The sequence below is a fragment of the Mesoplodon densirostris genome, chromosome X (genome assembly GCF_025265405.1).
Source record: "Mesoplodon densirostris isolate mMesDen1 chromosome X, mMesDen1 primary haplotype, whole genome shotgun sequence".
Taxonomy (NCBI): Eukaryota; Metazoa; Chordata; class Mammalia; order Artiodactyla; family Ziphiidae; genus Mesoplodon; species Mesoplodon densirostris.
Genome location: NC_082681.1, coordinates 34,400,888 through 34,415,475, shown reverse-complemented (window position 1 = coordinate 34,415,475; position 14,588 = coordinate 34,400,888). Strand labels below are relative to the sequence as shown.

Below are 14,588 nucleotides of genomic sequence, written 5' to 3'. Positions count from 1 at the left end.
TGCCAGGAAGTTTTCAACTTGAAGGCTCTTTACCAGAAATGAAGACTTTTCACTTTACATTTCATTTTTTTTTTTTTTTTTTTTGCGGTATGCGGGCCTCTCACTGCTGTGGCCTCCCCCGTTGCGGAGCACAGGCTCCGGACGCGCAGGCTCCGGACGCGCAGGCTCAGCGGCCATGGCTCACGGGCCCAGCCGCTCCGCGGCATATGGGATCCTCCCAGACCGGGGCACAAACCCGTATCCCCTGCATCGGCAGGCGGACTCTCAACCACTTGCGCCACCAGGGAGGCCCTACATTTCATTTTTAGTATTAAAAATTTCAGCATGAGGAAGAAGGTGGCGGATGGGCCACCCAGCAGCCTGTGTACCTGACTCAGCTCTTTCTGCCAGCTCCCTGACTTCAGATACCTAACTTCAGAAGAACGTAGCCCTGGCTGTGACCACCCCTGCCCTCTGCACTGGGTCAGTCTGGCTGGTTGCCCAGCACCACACAACCTGACATTGCCATGACCTTGCAAACCTCTCACTCCTGAATTAGTGGTCCCAAACATTTTATTCTGGACTCCTAATTGGTGGAGACGTACAGCCTATGTACACACATCCAGAAGCCTCCCAAATACATCCACACGTTCCCTGTAACCTTCCCAATGCCTCTAGCAGGAGAGATTGTGATCCTCTCTCTTACCTGAGGGTGTCAAAGACTTGGTGTGAAAAAGCTTCTAGTACAGGGACAGAAAGGAGGCACCAGATATGAGGTCACAGACATCCCAGCCTTTAGCAGCTCTTGTGGCCACCAGGACACCTACTCTTTCCCTTGAGTGCTCTGGCCACAGGTCACTCTAATTTGTCCCAAGGACAAAGGGCCTGTTCCCGGGTAGGCCATGCTAACTGCATTTGGTGCCCTGCCACCACGTTCCGAGCCTTGTTCCGAAAATCTGCTACAGCAACTTCATTGCACATTTGTTGTGTTTAACTAACAGCTTGGAGGCTGCCTTTTTAAAGGCTACAAAACAAACACTTGGAGATCCTAGCTCAGATCTTGCCAGTTTTTGTCATTTTGCATTTCTGTCTCTACCGGGACCAAGATGCCGTACAGCGAAGGTGATGGGCAATGAGAAGCAGCAGTGAGTTCTTCCTGACTATGTCCCACGATGTCCTTCCGAAGCAGGCAGGCCTGAAGGTATGTGTAGACCACAGTGAGGTGGAAGGTAGCAGGTGGAGAGGTACTTCCTGAGCCCTGAGTAGGAATCAGTTCTCCAGACAAACTCTGTTAGCTTTTGAGAAATATTTGACCTCTTGATTGGCGCGCACACTCACATTTTCCTTTGGACCTGAGTGGGGTTACTCTGTGTAGCTTGAACTTATTATTTGCCTAGACATCAATTTGGAGGACATCTTGGCTCAAAATAATTTCCCCGTTCAATGGGAATGCACCCCTTTCCAGAGATCGAGTTCCTGCCCCTCACATCAGGGCCCTGAGGCCCTTGCGTATTCATCCAAAGGTAAGCATCTAATGTAAACCCGTCCTATCGCTGTGCTTCCCAAGGAGCTTTCAACTGATGATGGGGAGCAGGGAGCATTTTGTCATTGTGGGGAAAGGCAGACGTTCTCCGAGCTCCCATTCCTAGCCACTGCCATGTCAAAGAGGCTGGGAAGCGACGAGTCCAAGCCTGAGAGAAAAGCAGAGTCAGAGTTGTGACACTCTTTGAGTTCTTCCTCTGGTTTTCTCTGTGTCCCAGTAGCAGCTCTGGTTCTTCTTATGGTTGTGTAAGATGCCCCAATAACTGGTCTAATATATACTTTTTCTTTTAGCCTCAGCTGGCTGGAGTTTGGTTTCTATGGCTTACAGTCAGGCCCTTTTTGCCTTCTGTATTTATTCATTTCTTTATTTATTTTGAAAGCTGTACATTTTATTTTATTTTTGGCCACACCACGCAGCTTGTGAGGTCTTAGTTCCCCGACCAGGGATCGCACCTGTGACCCCTGCAATGGAAGCGCAGAGTCGTAACCGCTGGACCGCCAGGGAAGTCCCTGCTTTCCATATTTATTAATGTCTATTACAGCTACTGCTCCTTTTGAGAAACACCTTCGTGAAGAGATTTGTGTGACGAATCAAAATCATGGCCTGCTGCCATGATTGTGTGCCACTTATGCTACATTCAGAGTATGTGTTCTCTTCTAATGTGGTTTTGGTGCAAATTCCTACCAGGCTAGGGCAGACCTTATAGGTGGTTGTGGCTGCCTGGGTTTAATCACTGAGGGAACAGGTAGATTTTCAGATAAGACATGAGAACTGAGAAATCAAACCTTAGGTGATGTATCTGCTGGGGCCTCGCTCTTTGGTGTCAGGACTTCAAACAACCCAGGAGTCTTGAGTGTGTTCCTTGGTGGTGGAGAGAATGGTGGGAAGAGGGCCTTTGTTACATGGAGTATGTTCAGGACCAATGAGCAGTGTTTTCAACCATTTTTGATCAGGTCCCACATTAGAACATTTTACTTATATTGTAACCACACACATACACACACACACACACACACACACACATAACTATTGTTTTGTGAATTTTTTTCTTTTGATTAAATACATGTGTATATGTATATATAGAAACACATATACATAATCCAAAGAAAACTTCACAAAACAATACTTACATTTATGATGTACGGCACACTCTATGTTTTATTCCATTTCTGTAAAAAATGTTTCTAAAATTGATCTTACAACTCAGTAGTTCTCAGACTTTTGGGTCTCAGGACTCCCATACATTCTTAAAATTTGAGGATACAAAAGAGGTTGTGTTTATGTGAGTTATAGCTATTGTTTACTGTATTAGAAACGAACAATGAGAGGGCTTTTTTGCTTTTGTTTTTTGGCCCCGACCAGGGATTGTACCCGGGGCCACAGCAGTGAAAGTGCCGGGTCCTAACCACTGGACCATCAGAGAACTCCCTGAGGGTTTTGTAAATACAAGAATACACAAACTCATATCCTATTACCTGACAGAGTAATGGCATCACCGTGTGTCCTTCAACCTCTGGAAAATGCCACCGTACACTTGAGAATGAGAGAATGAGAGTGAAACAGGCAAATGAGAGCTTAGTATTATGATGAGAATAGTTTTGACATCATGAATTCCCTGAAAGAGCCTCAGAGACACCAGGTTGCCTGGACCACACTTTGGGAATTTCTGTACTAATAGGTTGTGACCCAGACTTTGAAAAACATGAACCTAGAAAAAGCCTAGACTGATTTTGGACAAAGTGAACCAGTAAATCCAATTAGCTAAATTTCCTTCTCCATGTTTCCCTCTTGTTCTTCCTGAGAGAGGAGGGTATTATGGTTAATCCCCCAACAACGATTTCATGTAAGATAGTTAATCTAAGCCAATCCGTGCACCGCATTCCCCTGGCAACAGGGCCACGAGCATCATATGCCCTGGGTTGCCTCCATCAGACTAAAGAGAATTTAAATTCCATGATTGAGGGAGAGGTTTTCTCCCTCTGTGGATGTGAACAAGGGATGCTACTGGCAAAACACAGTGTTTACAAAGGCAGTTGCAAACAGAGTGGGGATATAAGGAAAAAAAAAACAACCTGGGAGTTTGATGACACTGAGCTAATTACATCTTGACTGGGGCCTCCTTTATCTCCAGTGGGCTTTGCAGCTCTGTGAGAAAACACATTTCCTTATTGTTAGAGTTGGGGATTTCTGTTACTTGCAGTCAAAAAACGTATTGACGCACTGAGATTTCAGGAAAGTCTTGTTAAATATCCCATCCTGTACTCTGCTGGTTACAGAGTATTTTAAAGGACACGTTGTGTGTGACCCTACCTAGCACAGAACTAGCAAGTTGGGAGTTGGGGTAATTAGATCAAGTTGATCAGGGGGCAGGAGCTAGGCTTTCAAGGACTGGCTGCCCCTTCCTTATGCATATTCTTTTATTTATAGCTTTGTGGCAAGAAAAGTTGTATTTTATTAATGCAGGCATTCGAGTCCCAGGCATTCATTTTATAAACATCTATTTTTGTGACTTGCTCAGATGTGGCTTCTTTAGACACCCATCCTAGCCTCCAGCACACTACGTTGTAAGCATCTATCTACCCAATTAGACTGAGCTCCTTGAGGGCAGGGATTCAGTTTTATTCATCTTTGTAGACCCTAGGACTCTTCATTGACTGATACAAAATACGTTCACAGTAAATGTTTCTTGAAAGAATAAATGGGGGGCTTAGCTCGGAGCACAGAGGTTAAGAATCCGCCTGCCAATGTGGGGGACACGGGTTTGAGCCCTTGTCCGGGAAGATCCCACACGCCACGGAGCAACTAAGCCCGTGTGCCACAACTGCTGAGCCTGCACTCTAGAGCCCTCGAGCCACAACTACTGAGCCTGCGTGCCACAACTACTGAAGCCTGCACGCCTAGAGCCCGTGCTCCACAACAAGAGAAGCCACCACAATGAGAAGCCCGCGCACCGCAACAAAGAGTAGCCCCAACTCCCCGCAACCAGAGAAAGCCCGCACACAGCAACGAAGACCCAATGCAGCCAAAAATAAATTAATTAATTGATTACTTTTTTAAAAAAAAGAATAAATGAATGATAATGAAACACACTCTTGTAATGCAGGAGTCAGCAAACTACAGACCATGGACCAAGTCTGGTCCATGGTCTGTTTTTCTATGGCCCAGGAGCTAAAAATTTTTAAATGGCTGAAAACTCAAAAGAGGAGCCATATTTTATACTATGTGAGAATTATATGATATTCAAATTTTAGTGTCCTAAAGTTTTATTAGAACACATCCTCACTCATTCATTTACACATTATCGACATTTTTGCACTACAACATCAGAGATAAGTAGTTGCCACAGAGACCAACGGCCCACAGAGATTAAAATATTTACTGATTTTTACAGAAAACGTTTGCTAACCTGTAACGTTCTGATTAATTGTGTAAAAACAATATACTCACATTTAGCAATCGTTACTGATATGGGGGGAGATGAATGACTTTTCTTCTTTCTTGTATTTACCAATTTTTCTGTATTTTGCCTTTTTATAATTACCAAGAGTTGTAAAATACTACATGATTTGACCAATTTAAAATAAAATTCCTTTAATTCCTGTGAACTTGTTTCACATTTACTTTCCTGCCTGCATACTCCAAGAGATCTCTCATGTGGAAAGGACTAAACCTGAGGTCTAGTGCCTTGAAAATAAGACACAAGAACCAAGAATAAAATTAGAGGCAGGGCCAACTTTCCACATGAGGAAGTCTACTTACCATTCTTGGGGGGGTGGGGAATACACAAAGGCCCTTGAAATGGAAAAAAAAAAGGTCACAGTTGAACTAATTAAATACAACACCACTTACTTGCCCTGTGGGGGCACTGTCTCTGGGTATAATGGGAGGGAATTATTTTAGCAACTTCCAAGGAAACAATACATACTTATATATTGTTAAGTCTCTAAAGTAATATTAGAGAGGAAACAGGTTCAGGTCATCATTTTACTTTTCAGGGCAAAACCTGATTATGAGATGAATTTTTTTTAAATTCTAGAAACAGGCAAAGTAGCTGTTTTCTTTCATCTTTTCCACTCTACCAACCTTGATCAGGAAGGGAAATGATGAACCTTTTGAGATTTAATGTATTCAGTAACTCCTTTTTCAAGTAGATCAAGAACCTGAGAAAGGCAAATGCGAGAAATGCTTGTAAAGCCAACTGATGACTGGCAGATATTTTTTATAAAGAAAAATTGTTAATTCGCTGTGAAGGAAAATGTGTAATAATTTACCAGCTGTTGGAATTGTTTAATAACAGCACTTGCATGACATGAATTGTTATTCTAAATAACATACGGCCTGGATGCAGAAAAGGTAAGCTGTCAAACAGAACCTTGTGCTTTGTTATCCCCTGCGGCAAACTGCGACCGGATCACCAACCCTGTTTCCTCTTCTTTCTGGGCACGAGGCTATCTGCTATTTTCCAGTCCCCTTTGGGGGGGACACAGGACACAGGATTGACTTCCGGCCAGCAGAACGTGGGTAGAAGTGATGCATGCCTCTTTCAAGCCCGACAGCCCTAATACCTGCAATGTTCCATTTTTCTTCTGCTGACTGAATGGAGAGGATTCCGAAGACCCAAGAGGCAGAAGAAGCCACAAGTTGGAAAAAACCTTTGCTGCTTGGAGGAGAGCCGCCTGACCAGGAACACCCACACTGGACTGTGGTGGGACCATTAGTCTGTCCTGTACACGTTCCCATGTTCAGGAGGGTGTTAACTCTCTGCAAATGGCTGAATCTGATCTGCCTATAAGCAGACAACTGAAATCACATGACCAGTTTCTCTGACTTAAGAACAATCTTGCCAAAGAGGGTCTTGCAAATTCAAACCACGCTTCTCCTAACATTCAAAAGTACCACTGATGGGAAAATTGTTTTCCTAATTATGATTAACTCAAGACAGAGGCAGTGACATGGGCACTTCCAATTCTCCACTAGATAAGAACTTTGGCAACACTCTAGTTGGTTTGGAATAGCTCGAAATTTTTGGTTCAGATTTAATCTGGTCATTTGCAGATAAAGTAGGAAAGATCATATACATGGCCCTAACATAATTATCAATCTCTTACAAAAACATTTTTTCGGTCAAGAACAAATCTCTTAAGTCATTTTACACAATCCCTTCTCATTAAGCAAGATGGATCTTCTGGAAGATCAGGGAAACTGACCTCAGAAATTTCACTGCTCTTGTGGTTTAGACATATTATTACCCTGTGGGGATGGAGAAGGGTCAGTTAGCATCTTCTACAAACTAATTCCTCAAAGACAACCAACAATGAGTTTTCACCAATGAAGTTTGACCTGGTCAAATTCTTTTCTTCCTTGAATGAAAGTCATTAGTATTCATTAATCCAAGCTGTTCAGTACTCTTAAGTTCTGATCATTTGGATCTTGGCATACTAAAAAAAAAAAAGAAAGGTATTTAATCAAAGGAAGCCAAAGGAAGCCAACTCAGACAAGAACAGGATACCTCACACCAAAGCGACATTAAATGTTTTTTATTGAACAGAAAACATGAAACATGGAAGTGGAATTCACTGAGCAAAAGCAGCTCACCAGGTGGAGCTGCTATACTTTGTGCTAAATAATCTTATGAACTGAGTATACAGAATACATATAATATGTAAGTTACCTCAACAGCAAAGGAGAAGGTGTAGATTACAGTTTTGGAAGGAAAAATTTGGCCAAATGACAAATTTAGTTGCTCAAAATGTCTAGCCCTTATTCACCTAAATTCAGTATGATTCTACATACGTGCATTCAGTACGTGCATACTGAATTCCCATTTTAATGGAAGCTGCTTTTTGGAAGAAATTTCAAAGTTTTCTTTTTTTGCATTTGTTTGACGTGCTACTCAGTTTTAAAAATTCTTCTATTTGATACATGTGTGTGTATATATTTATACACACTTAAAAAACCCCAAAGCCTTCCTTACAAGTTGAGGGGTCATGCTATTTTTTTAAAACTAATATTCGTGAATTGCAATTATTCTTTCTCCTGTGTGTCTAAGAAACTTGATGTGTTCTCAGTGTACCCCACAGACAGGTGGGCTGACAGATATGTCAAAAATACTTTATGAAAAGAGGGAGGTAGCTCATGGGAGTTGGCAACCTTTTGTCTATTGTTTCCTGTTGGAGCGGGCTACCTCCCTTTCACATCTCACAATCAAAGATGAAAGGAAAACTTTTTACTTTGAAGCCTAGTTAGCACAGTTGTACATTTACTATAATCCACCTTCAACTTGGTTTATTGGGCTTTCTAATGTAAGATGACAAATACCTTACACCCAGTACACAGCATCAAAAAAGTACTGCAGAAACATCTTATAGACAATACCTTGCCTTGCTTCTTTTTTTTTTTTATCTCCTCGTATGTTAAACATCAGCTTCTATGGGATACATTTCCAGAATGGTTTTGTTACCACTTTATAAGCACTCAAAGCCAAACAAACAGCACAAAGAACATCAATGTCGTCTTTTTTCCAATATTTGTATCAATTACTGGGGGCTAATCCTAACATACACTACTTAAGGGGGAGGGTGAAAGAAGAGAATGCGTGACACGGTGCAAAGATAGGACTACAGCATCTTAGTTGTAGGGACGATCTTAAGGTGCAGAAAGAGGGGACTCTCTAGAAGGTGATGGTGTGGTTTCTTCAGGTGGAAAAACTGTGAGTGTGCAAGCTCGGATGCCACCCAGGGACTCTGGGAGATCAAAAACCTTATGCCATTCATCTTTATCTGGATCATATTTCTGCACTATCTCTACCATACAACGATTATTCCATGAATACCCACCAACCACGTAGATTTTATTTTCAAAGACAGCGACCCCAACATCACTCTGCCCTCTTAACATGGCAGCAATTGGGGTCCACTGGTCAAGGATCGGTGAGTAGTATTCACAGCTTAGGACATCATCATAATCGCTTGTTCCTCTGAAGTGATTGCCACCAATGACATACAGCCTTTCTCCCACTGTACACATGCAATGCAGACCTCTGACAGTGGTCATTGGTGCCTTTTGGATCCATTTGTCAGTATCAGGGTCAAAGCACATGAGCTCCTTTTGGAAAGTGTCATGAGTAATTCCTCCTAAAGAATGAAAAGTATAGGCATGGGGTAAACAGATTATTATAAAAATGCAAAAGTAAATAGGAGGCTCTCTGTCACAGGTCACAGATAATTAACTTCTATCCAGGTATTATGACATTTTAGAGCTTATCAACCTTGTTCTTATAAATGTCTCCCTGCTATACTTTCTCTGGATTAAAAATAAAGAAAATAACATTTTCATCTCCTTAAAGAACAAAAATGCAGCTTATATTATTGTAATGACTTTCTCAAACAGAGACCCATGGGATTTAAGAGGCTTTACAGAATGAAAATATATTTTGGCCACTCTTAGAGTTGGGTTTACAGGAAATCCCAACTACGAAGCACCATTCACTTCTGCTGCTCTTCAGCGAGCACCCTCTGGGTGCTGAGCACAGGGCTAGGGCACCTTAAAGCCTAGGTGCCCGCTTCCTCATTTGTCAAATAAGAATGTCCACTCTAGTTCTCTCATTAGTATTGTGACTATGAATTTAAATAAATCACAATGCTTTGGAAAAGTCGAAAGTTTTGTGCAAATGTACAAGCTTATACGAATATTCGGAACTGATTATTTTTGTAGAGTTTTGGGTGGGTAGGGTGAGGGTGGGTAATGTCCTCTCTTAAAAAGCTAAAGAATTAGAATGCTGAATAAATATGGAATTTTGTATGTACAGCAATTCGTTGTTGCTCTATTGAGTCTATATCATCTACAAAGTATATTCTTAGAGCACATCTAAATCAGTCTGTACAATGAAAGTATCAGACTATATATTCTGCAGATTAGGGAGAAAACTTAACTAATCTTTAGCCATATCATTCAAAGTTCTATTGTCTGGTGGCCAGATGGCAATCAATTTTTTTTCTGCTTTTAGATATTTTTTCTGTACTTCACCGAATTGCCAGCAAGCAAAACAGTGCTCTTTGGTTTGAAACTCAGCTGTGGTTCCTAGCCTACTCTTGACTGGGAAGGTCATTTGTGCAATGTATCCTAGTTATGCCAAAGCACCACTAGAACAATTCGAATGTCTTCTTTTTCCCCCCAGAGGACTTGGAGCTCTCCTTATAATGGCATAGCAGCTACACACGTAAAATAGGTGGATGGTGTAAATCATTGATTATTGGAGCATATGATTTCCTGGATGGCTCTTTCAATATAAGACGTCCCATAGTTGCTCATATATTTAACACCAGAAACCTGCCAAGCATACACTACAGGCCTTTCCCTGATCCTTCTTCATTACAGATTTCATAAGACAGACCACAAACATCACCTTATCGCCTTTGTTCTCTAATAGCGTAACTGCTGGCCTGGCACTGGCAGGCCTTCAAAAGGGGGAAAACTGTCAGAGTTAGACTGTGTCAGGGCCAAATGGTAAGAACCTGAATAACGGAATAAAATTTCAATACCTGAAGTGAACATTACATTAAAATAAGACTCCTTTCTAAATTCTACAGAAGGATGATTTGAACACCAACAGTTTGAGAATGAAAGTTGTTACTGGGACACTGAGTCAACTGCAGCTGTTTCAGAAATTTTTATTAGAAAAATATATGTGCATGTGGCCAAAATACAGGTAATCAACACAGAATTATTTATGCAATGACACCATAGTAGAACCCATTATAATGCTAAGGACAAGAGAAACATATATTATGGGTTGCACTAAATGAGACAATGAACATTATTATGCATTACGTGTATATTGGTAGCAAGTTTTATGCCCAGTAGAGCTTATATGTTACATAATGATATATTTCCTCATAGAGTTTAGCTAAATTCTGAATAAAAATGAATTAAATGTTGTTATAGAGAATATGAATGGTGGTTATTAGAGTACCGAGTTATTGGAGTACAGAGTATGGGGACCGAAAGGCAATCTGGAGAAGCTGAAAGCTTTCCAATTTCTTCTAAGTAAGGTATTTACTGTAGGACTGGTTTGCTGCTAGTCTTATAAACTTATAAAATGCCAAAGGATTCATATGCAAATGTACACACAAAATATATTCTAAACTCAATACAAATTATATTTTGGTTATCCATTTCCAGGATTATTATTAACACCAGATGGAAAGATGGCGACATAGCTAAAAGTCTATGTATTATATTAATTGCATTTGCAATTATTTACCTGAAATATACATTACGCCTCCGTACACAGTTCCAGCATGGCCATAGTGGGGCTCACTCATTTTGGCAACGTAAGTCCATTCATTTGTTCTTGGATTGTAACATTCTACCGTAGCTGTTGTTTAAAAAATAAAAAGAACGAATGAATTTTTAAAAATGATTTATAATTTCAAATTTAGCAATTAATTATTTTTCCTTTTAGGTGGAACAATAATAATATCCAAATAACTGAAACATTTCTATTATAGCTATGAGATATTCTTTGGGGGTCACTTATATTAATTATTGACGTTATATTAATAATATGAACCATTAATACATTGATACATGTTACATCAGACGAGCTAAGTAATACAGTAAGGTAACATTTCTGTTGCTGCAGAAATCACTAGGATTTCTTTTCTTCTTGTTACATCTTTATAATTTGACATTTCTCCCATTTCTTTGCTCTAAATATGTGGGAAGAAAAGATGAAAAAAATCACAAGGAAGAAAAACACTTTGATTCTATATGATACACCATATAGGAAACAAAGGTTAACAGATATGAAGCAAAAATTTAAGTTGAAAATGAAAGTATGCACACTGCCTGGTGTACGTTTTGATGCCTATTGCTTTTTATTTTATTTTTTATTTTTTGCGGTATGCGGGTCTCTCACTGCTGTGGCCTCTCCTGCTGCGGAGCACAGGCTCCAGACGTGCAGGCTCAGCGGCCATGGCTCACGGGCCCAGCTGCTCCGCGGCATGTGGGATCCTCCCGGACCGGGGCACGAACCCGTGTCCCCTGCATCGGCAGGCGGACTCTCAACCACTGCGCCACCAGGGAAGCCCCCTATTGCTTTATTTTATATCCAGACTACAAAATGGACACTGACAATAATTTTTCAGTATTTACACATTAAAGCCAATAGCTTGTATATAACCACCCAATACCGTTGTAGCCAATACTGCTCTAAACTTGAAGATGATTAGCAGTGTAATATGAAGTTAAGATTTTTATTAGGGGTACTTCCTCTCAGGAACAAATTTATCATCTTTAACATAAAGTATTTGAGAAGTGGCCTCATCTTACTTAAATATCAATCTGTTATAACCTCAAGACTAGAACAATGACAGTCCAGACAGATAGAAAATGTGATCTTTTTTAAAAGGCAGAAAAACAATAGGGATGTTAGGAGGACTCTGATCAAAAGTACAACATCTAGATTGATTTGAAAAGTTTATACTATTTATTGCAGACGTTGCCACTTGCTAACCCAAATGCTTGTCTCCACTAACCCTGCTTTTTTCTTACTAACAGAACCACAACACTGCTCAGGAAAGCACTGTGCCCAACTCAGAATAAAATTCAAATTAGCAGGTTCCCTTGAAGCTGGAATTGATGATATGATACAGTTGTAGGCAATGGAATGCAAGCAGGAGGATACTGAGTGGGGCTATTTGATCAAGCCACCGGAATAAAATTTGGCTACTTGCAGCCAAATGCAATTCTAATTGATGAATCATCCTTTGAACAAGTTTTCCTATTTAAGAAAACAACAGTAGTGTGAGAACAGGCAAAACTAGAGAGAGAGAGATATTAATTTTCTACTCTCTTCAATAACTTCATTTCCTCAAATTCACTACATGAACTACTTATTTCTCCTCTAACAATACCTGTATTATACCACTTCTCATATCCCTTTACTGATTTCCTTTTCTACTTTAGTTTTGAATTTTCAGTCTTATTTCAAAGGCTTTTAACTGTTCTCTTTTTTTTTTTTTATCTCTTCTTAGTTTTGTTCATTGCTTCAGGCTTGGGCCCTTACCAACTCTATTTCTTCTAAACCTTCCCATCAGGTAGCAAGATCCTGCAAAACCTTGCCCCCAAATAAGGGCTATTTCCACAATTAATGACAAACTAAAACTGTTTGCTCCAATACTGTTTGTGACCATTTTCAGTCACTGGATGTCTTCTTCTTTTTTTTTAATTTATTTATTTTTGGCTGTGGTGGGTCCTCGTTGCTGCCCACGGGCTTTTCCCTAGTTGCGGCGAGTGGGAGCTACTCTTTGTTGTGGTGCATGGGCTTCTCATTGCGGTGGCTTCTCTTGTTGCGGAGCACAGGCTCTAGGTGCGCGGGCTTCAGTAGTTGTGGCACACAGGCTTAGTTGCTCTGCAGCATGTGGGATCTTCCTGGACCAGGGCTCAAACCCCTGTCCCCTGCATTGGCAGGAGCATTCTTAACCACTGCGCCACCAGGGAAGTCCTGGATGTCTTCTTGAGTGTTCAGTTCCATTTGCCTTCAGCATGACTTTTGCCTAATTGACAAGCAAAATCCTCCTGAATGTATATCATTATCTCCCTCTCTACACTTACAGAGGATCTACTATATTGACTGGCATCAGCAAAGTAATTAATGGTAGGGTTTTTTTAAATTTTTTTCTATTTTTTATTTTTTTATTATTAGTTTCTGCTTTATAACAAAGTGAATAATGGTAGGGTTTTATCCGATAAAAGATTGTAGTCTAATCACACATCCTATCAGAAGGGTTTTAAAGACTTCTTTCCATCTATTTGATGTCAAAGGTAGCTTTTACTCCAGTTCTATGCCTTTCTTTTTTTGTTGTTGTTTTTTGTTTTTTGCGTTACGCGGGCCTCTCACTGTTGTGGCCTCTCCTGTTGCGGAGCACAGGCTCCAGACACGCAGGCTCAGCGGCCATGGCTCACGGGCCTAGCCGCTCCGCGGCATGTGGGATCTTCCCAGATCGGGGCACGAACCCATGTCCCCTTCATCGGCAGGCGGACTCTCAACCACTGCGCCACCAGGGAAGCCCCTATGCTTTTCTTAATGAAGAATTCTGCCTTGAACTTTGAAATTTCTAGACTGTTACACTCTTTCTTTATGTCTAATTCAATCTGTTCTGATGAAGTTTGCATTAGTTTCCTCTTATTCTTTTTATAGGGAGCTAGAATCTGAATAGCTATTCACTCTTTACAATTATTTAAATTTTCCTGTGTAGAAAGATAATGCTGCTCTTCTATCACTGAGTTAATTGCACTTTTTAGGTAATGGCGGTTATAAGAATCCATCTATACTTTCTCATACAGGGGTCCCTGAAGTGTAAGATGGCTATTAATCACCAATAACACAACAAGTATATAATAGTTCATCATCCCTAAACTTGTCTTCTTCCAGCTAGGTAACCCATCTCCTTTAGCTTTTCCCATCATTTAATCTTTATTGTCAACCTTTGGCTTTCTCCATGCAGGACTGTTACTGTTATTAGTAAAATCAATATAGTTAGTTTTAAAATAGAATATATCTAATTAACAAGTCTATATATTGATACATGCCCTTAGTTCTATTTTCCATATTTACAAGGCAATGAGATGTTAGTGCCAACCACCTTGACAGGGGGAGGGGACACGGGATGAGCAAGCAAGGAGTTGGAGCCACAAAGCAGTGAGTCCATCACAGTCTATGACAGGTAGGAATGGTAATGAGGTAATTGGGAAAATCCAGAACAGGGGAGGTGAGGCAAACTACAGCCTGTAAGCCAAATCCAGTATGTCGTCTGCTTTTGTACGGGCAACAGGATAAAATCATGAATGGCTTTTACATTTTTAAAGAGTTGGAAACACAAATCAGAAGAAGAATAGTTTGTGAAATATGAAAATTATTTGGTATTCGAATTTCAGTGTTCATATATAAAGCTTTATTGGAAAACAACTTCACTCATTTGTTTATAAACAAATTGTCTATAGTTGCTTTCATAATACAATAGCAGAGCTGATTAGTTGTGACAGAGATCCTACAGCCTGCAAA

General features: G+C 40.6%; 1 protein-coding gene across 5 annotated transcripts in view; it reads right to left on the bottom strand.

Moving 5' to 3' along the window:
* Nucleotides 1–7,820: 7,820 nt before the first annotated feature.
* KLHL13 (kelch like family member 13) overlaps nucleotides 7,821–14,588 on the bottom strand; it is a 200,618-nt gene continuing 193,850 nt past the window's right edge. For all 5 annotated transcript variants that reach the window (XM_060087086.1, XM_060087084.1, XM_060087085.1 and 2 more), the window contains 2 exons: nucleotides 10,785–10,898; nucleotides 7,821–8,655 (listed from right to left, as the gene is read on the bottom strand). In XM_060087086.1, coding sequence (XP_059943069.1) covers nucleotides 8,168–8,655; nucleotides 10,785–10,898 — 602 coding nt within the window. In that variant the 3' untranslated portion in view covers nucleotides 7,821–8,167. The remainder of the gene's footprint in view (nucleotides 8,656–10,784; nucleotides 10,899–14,588) is intronic.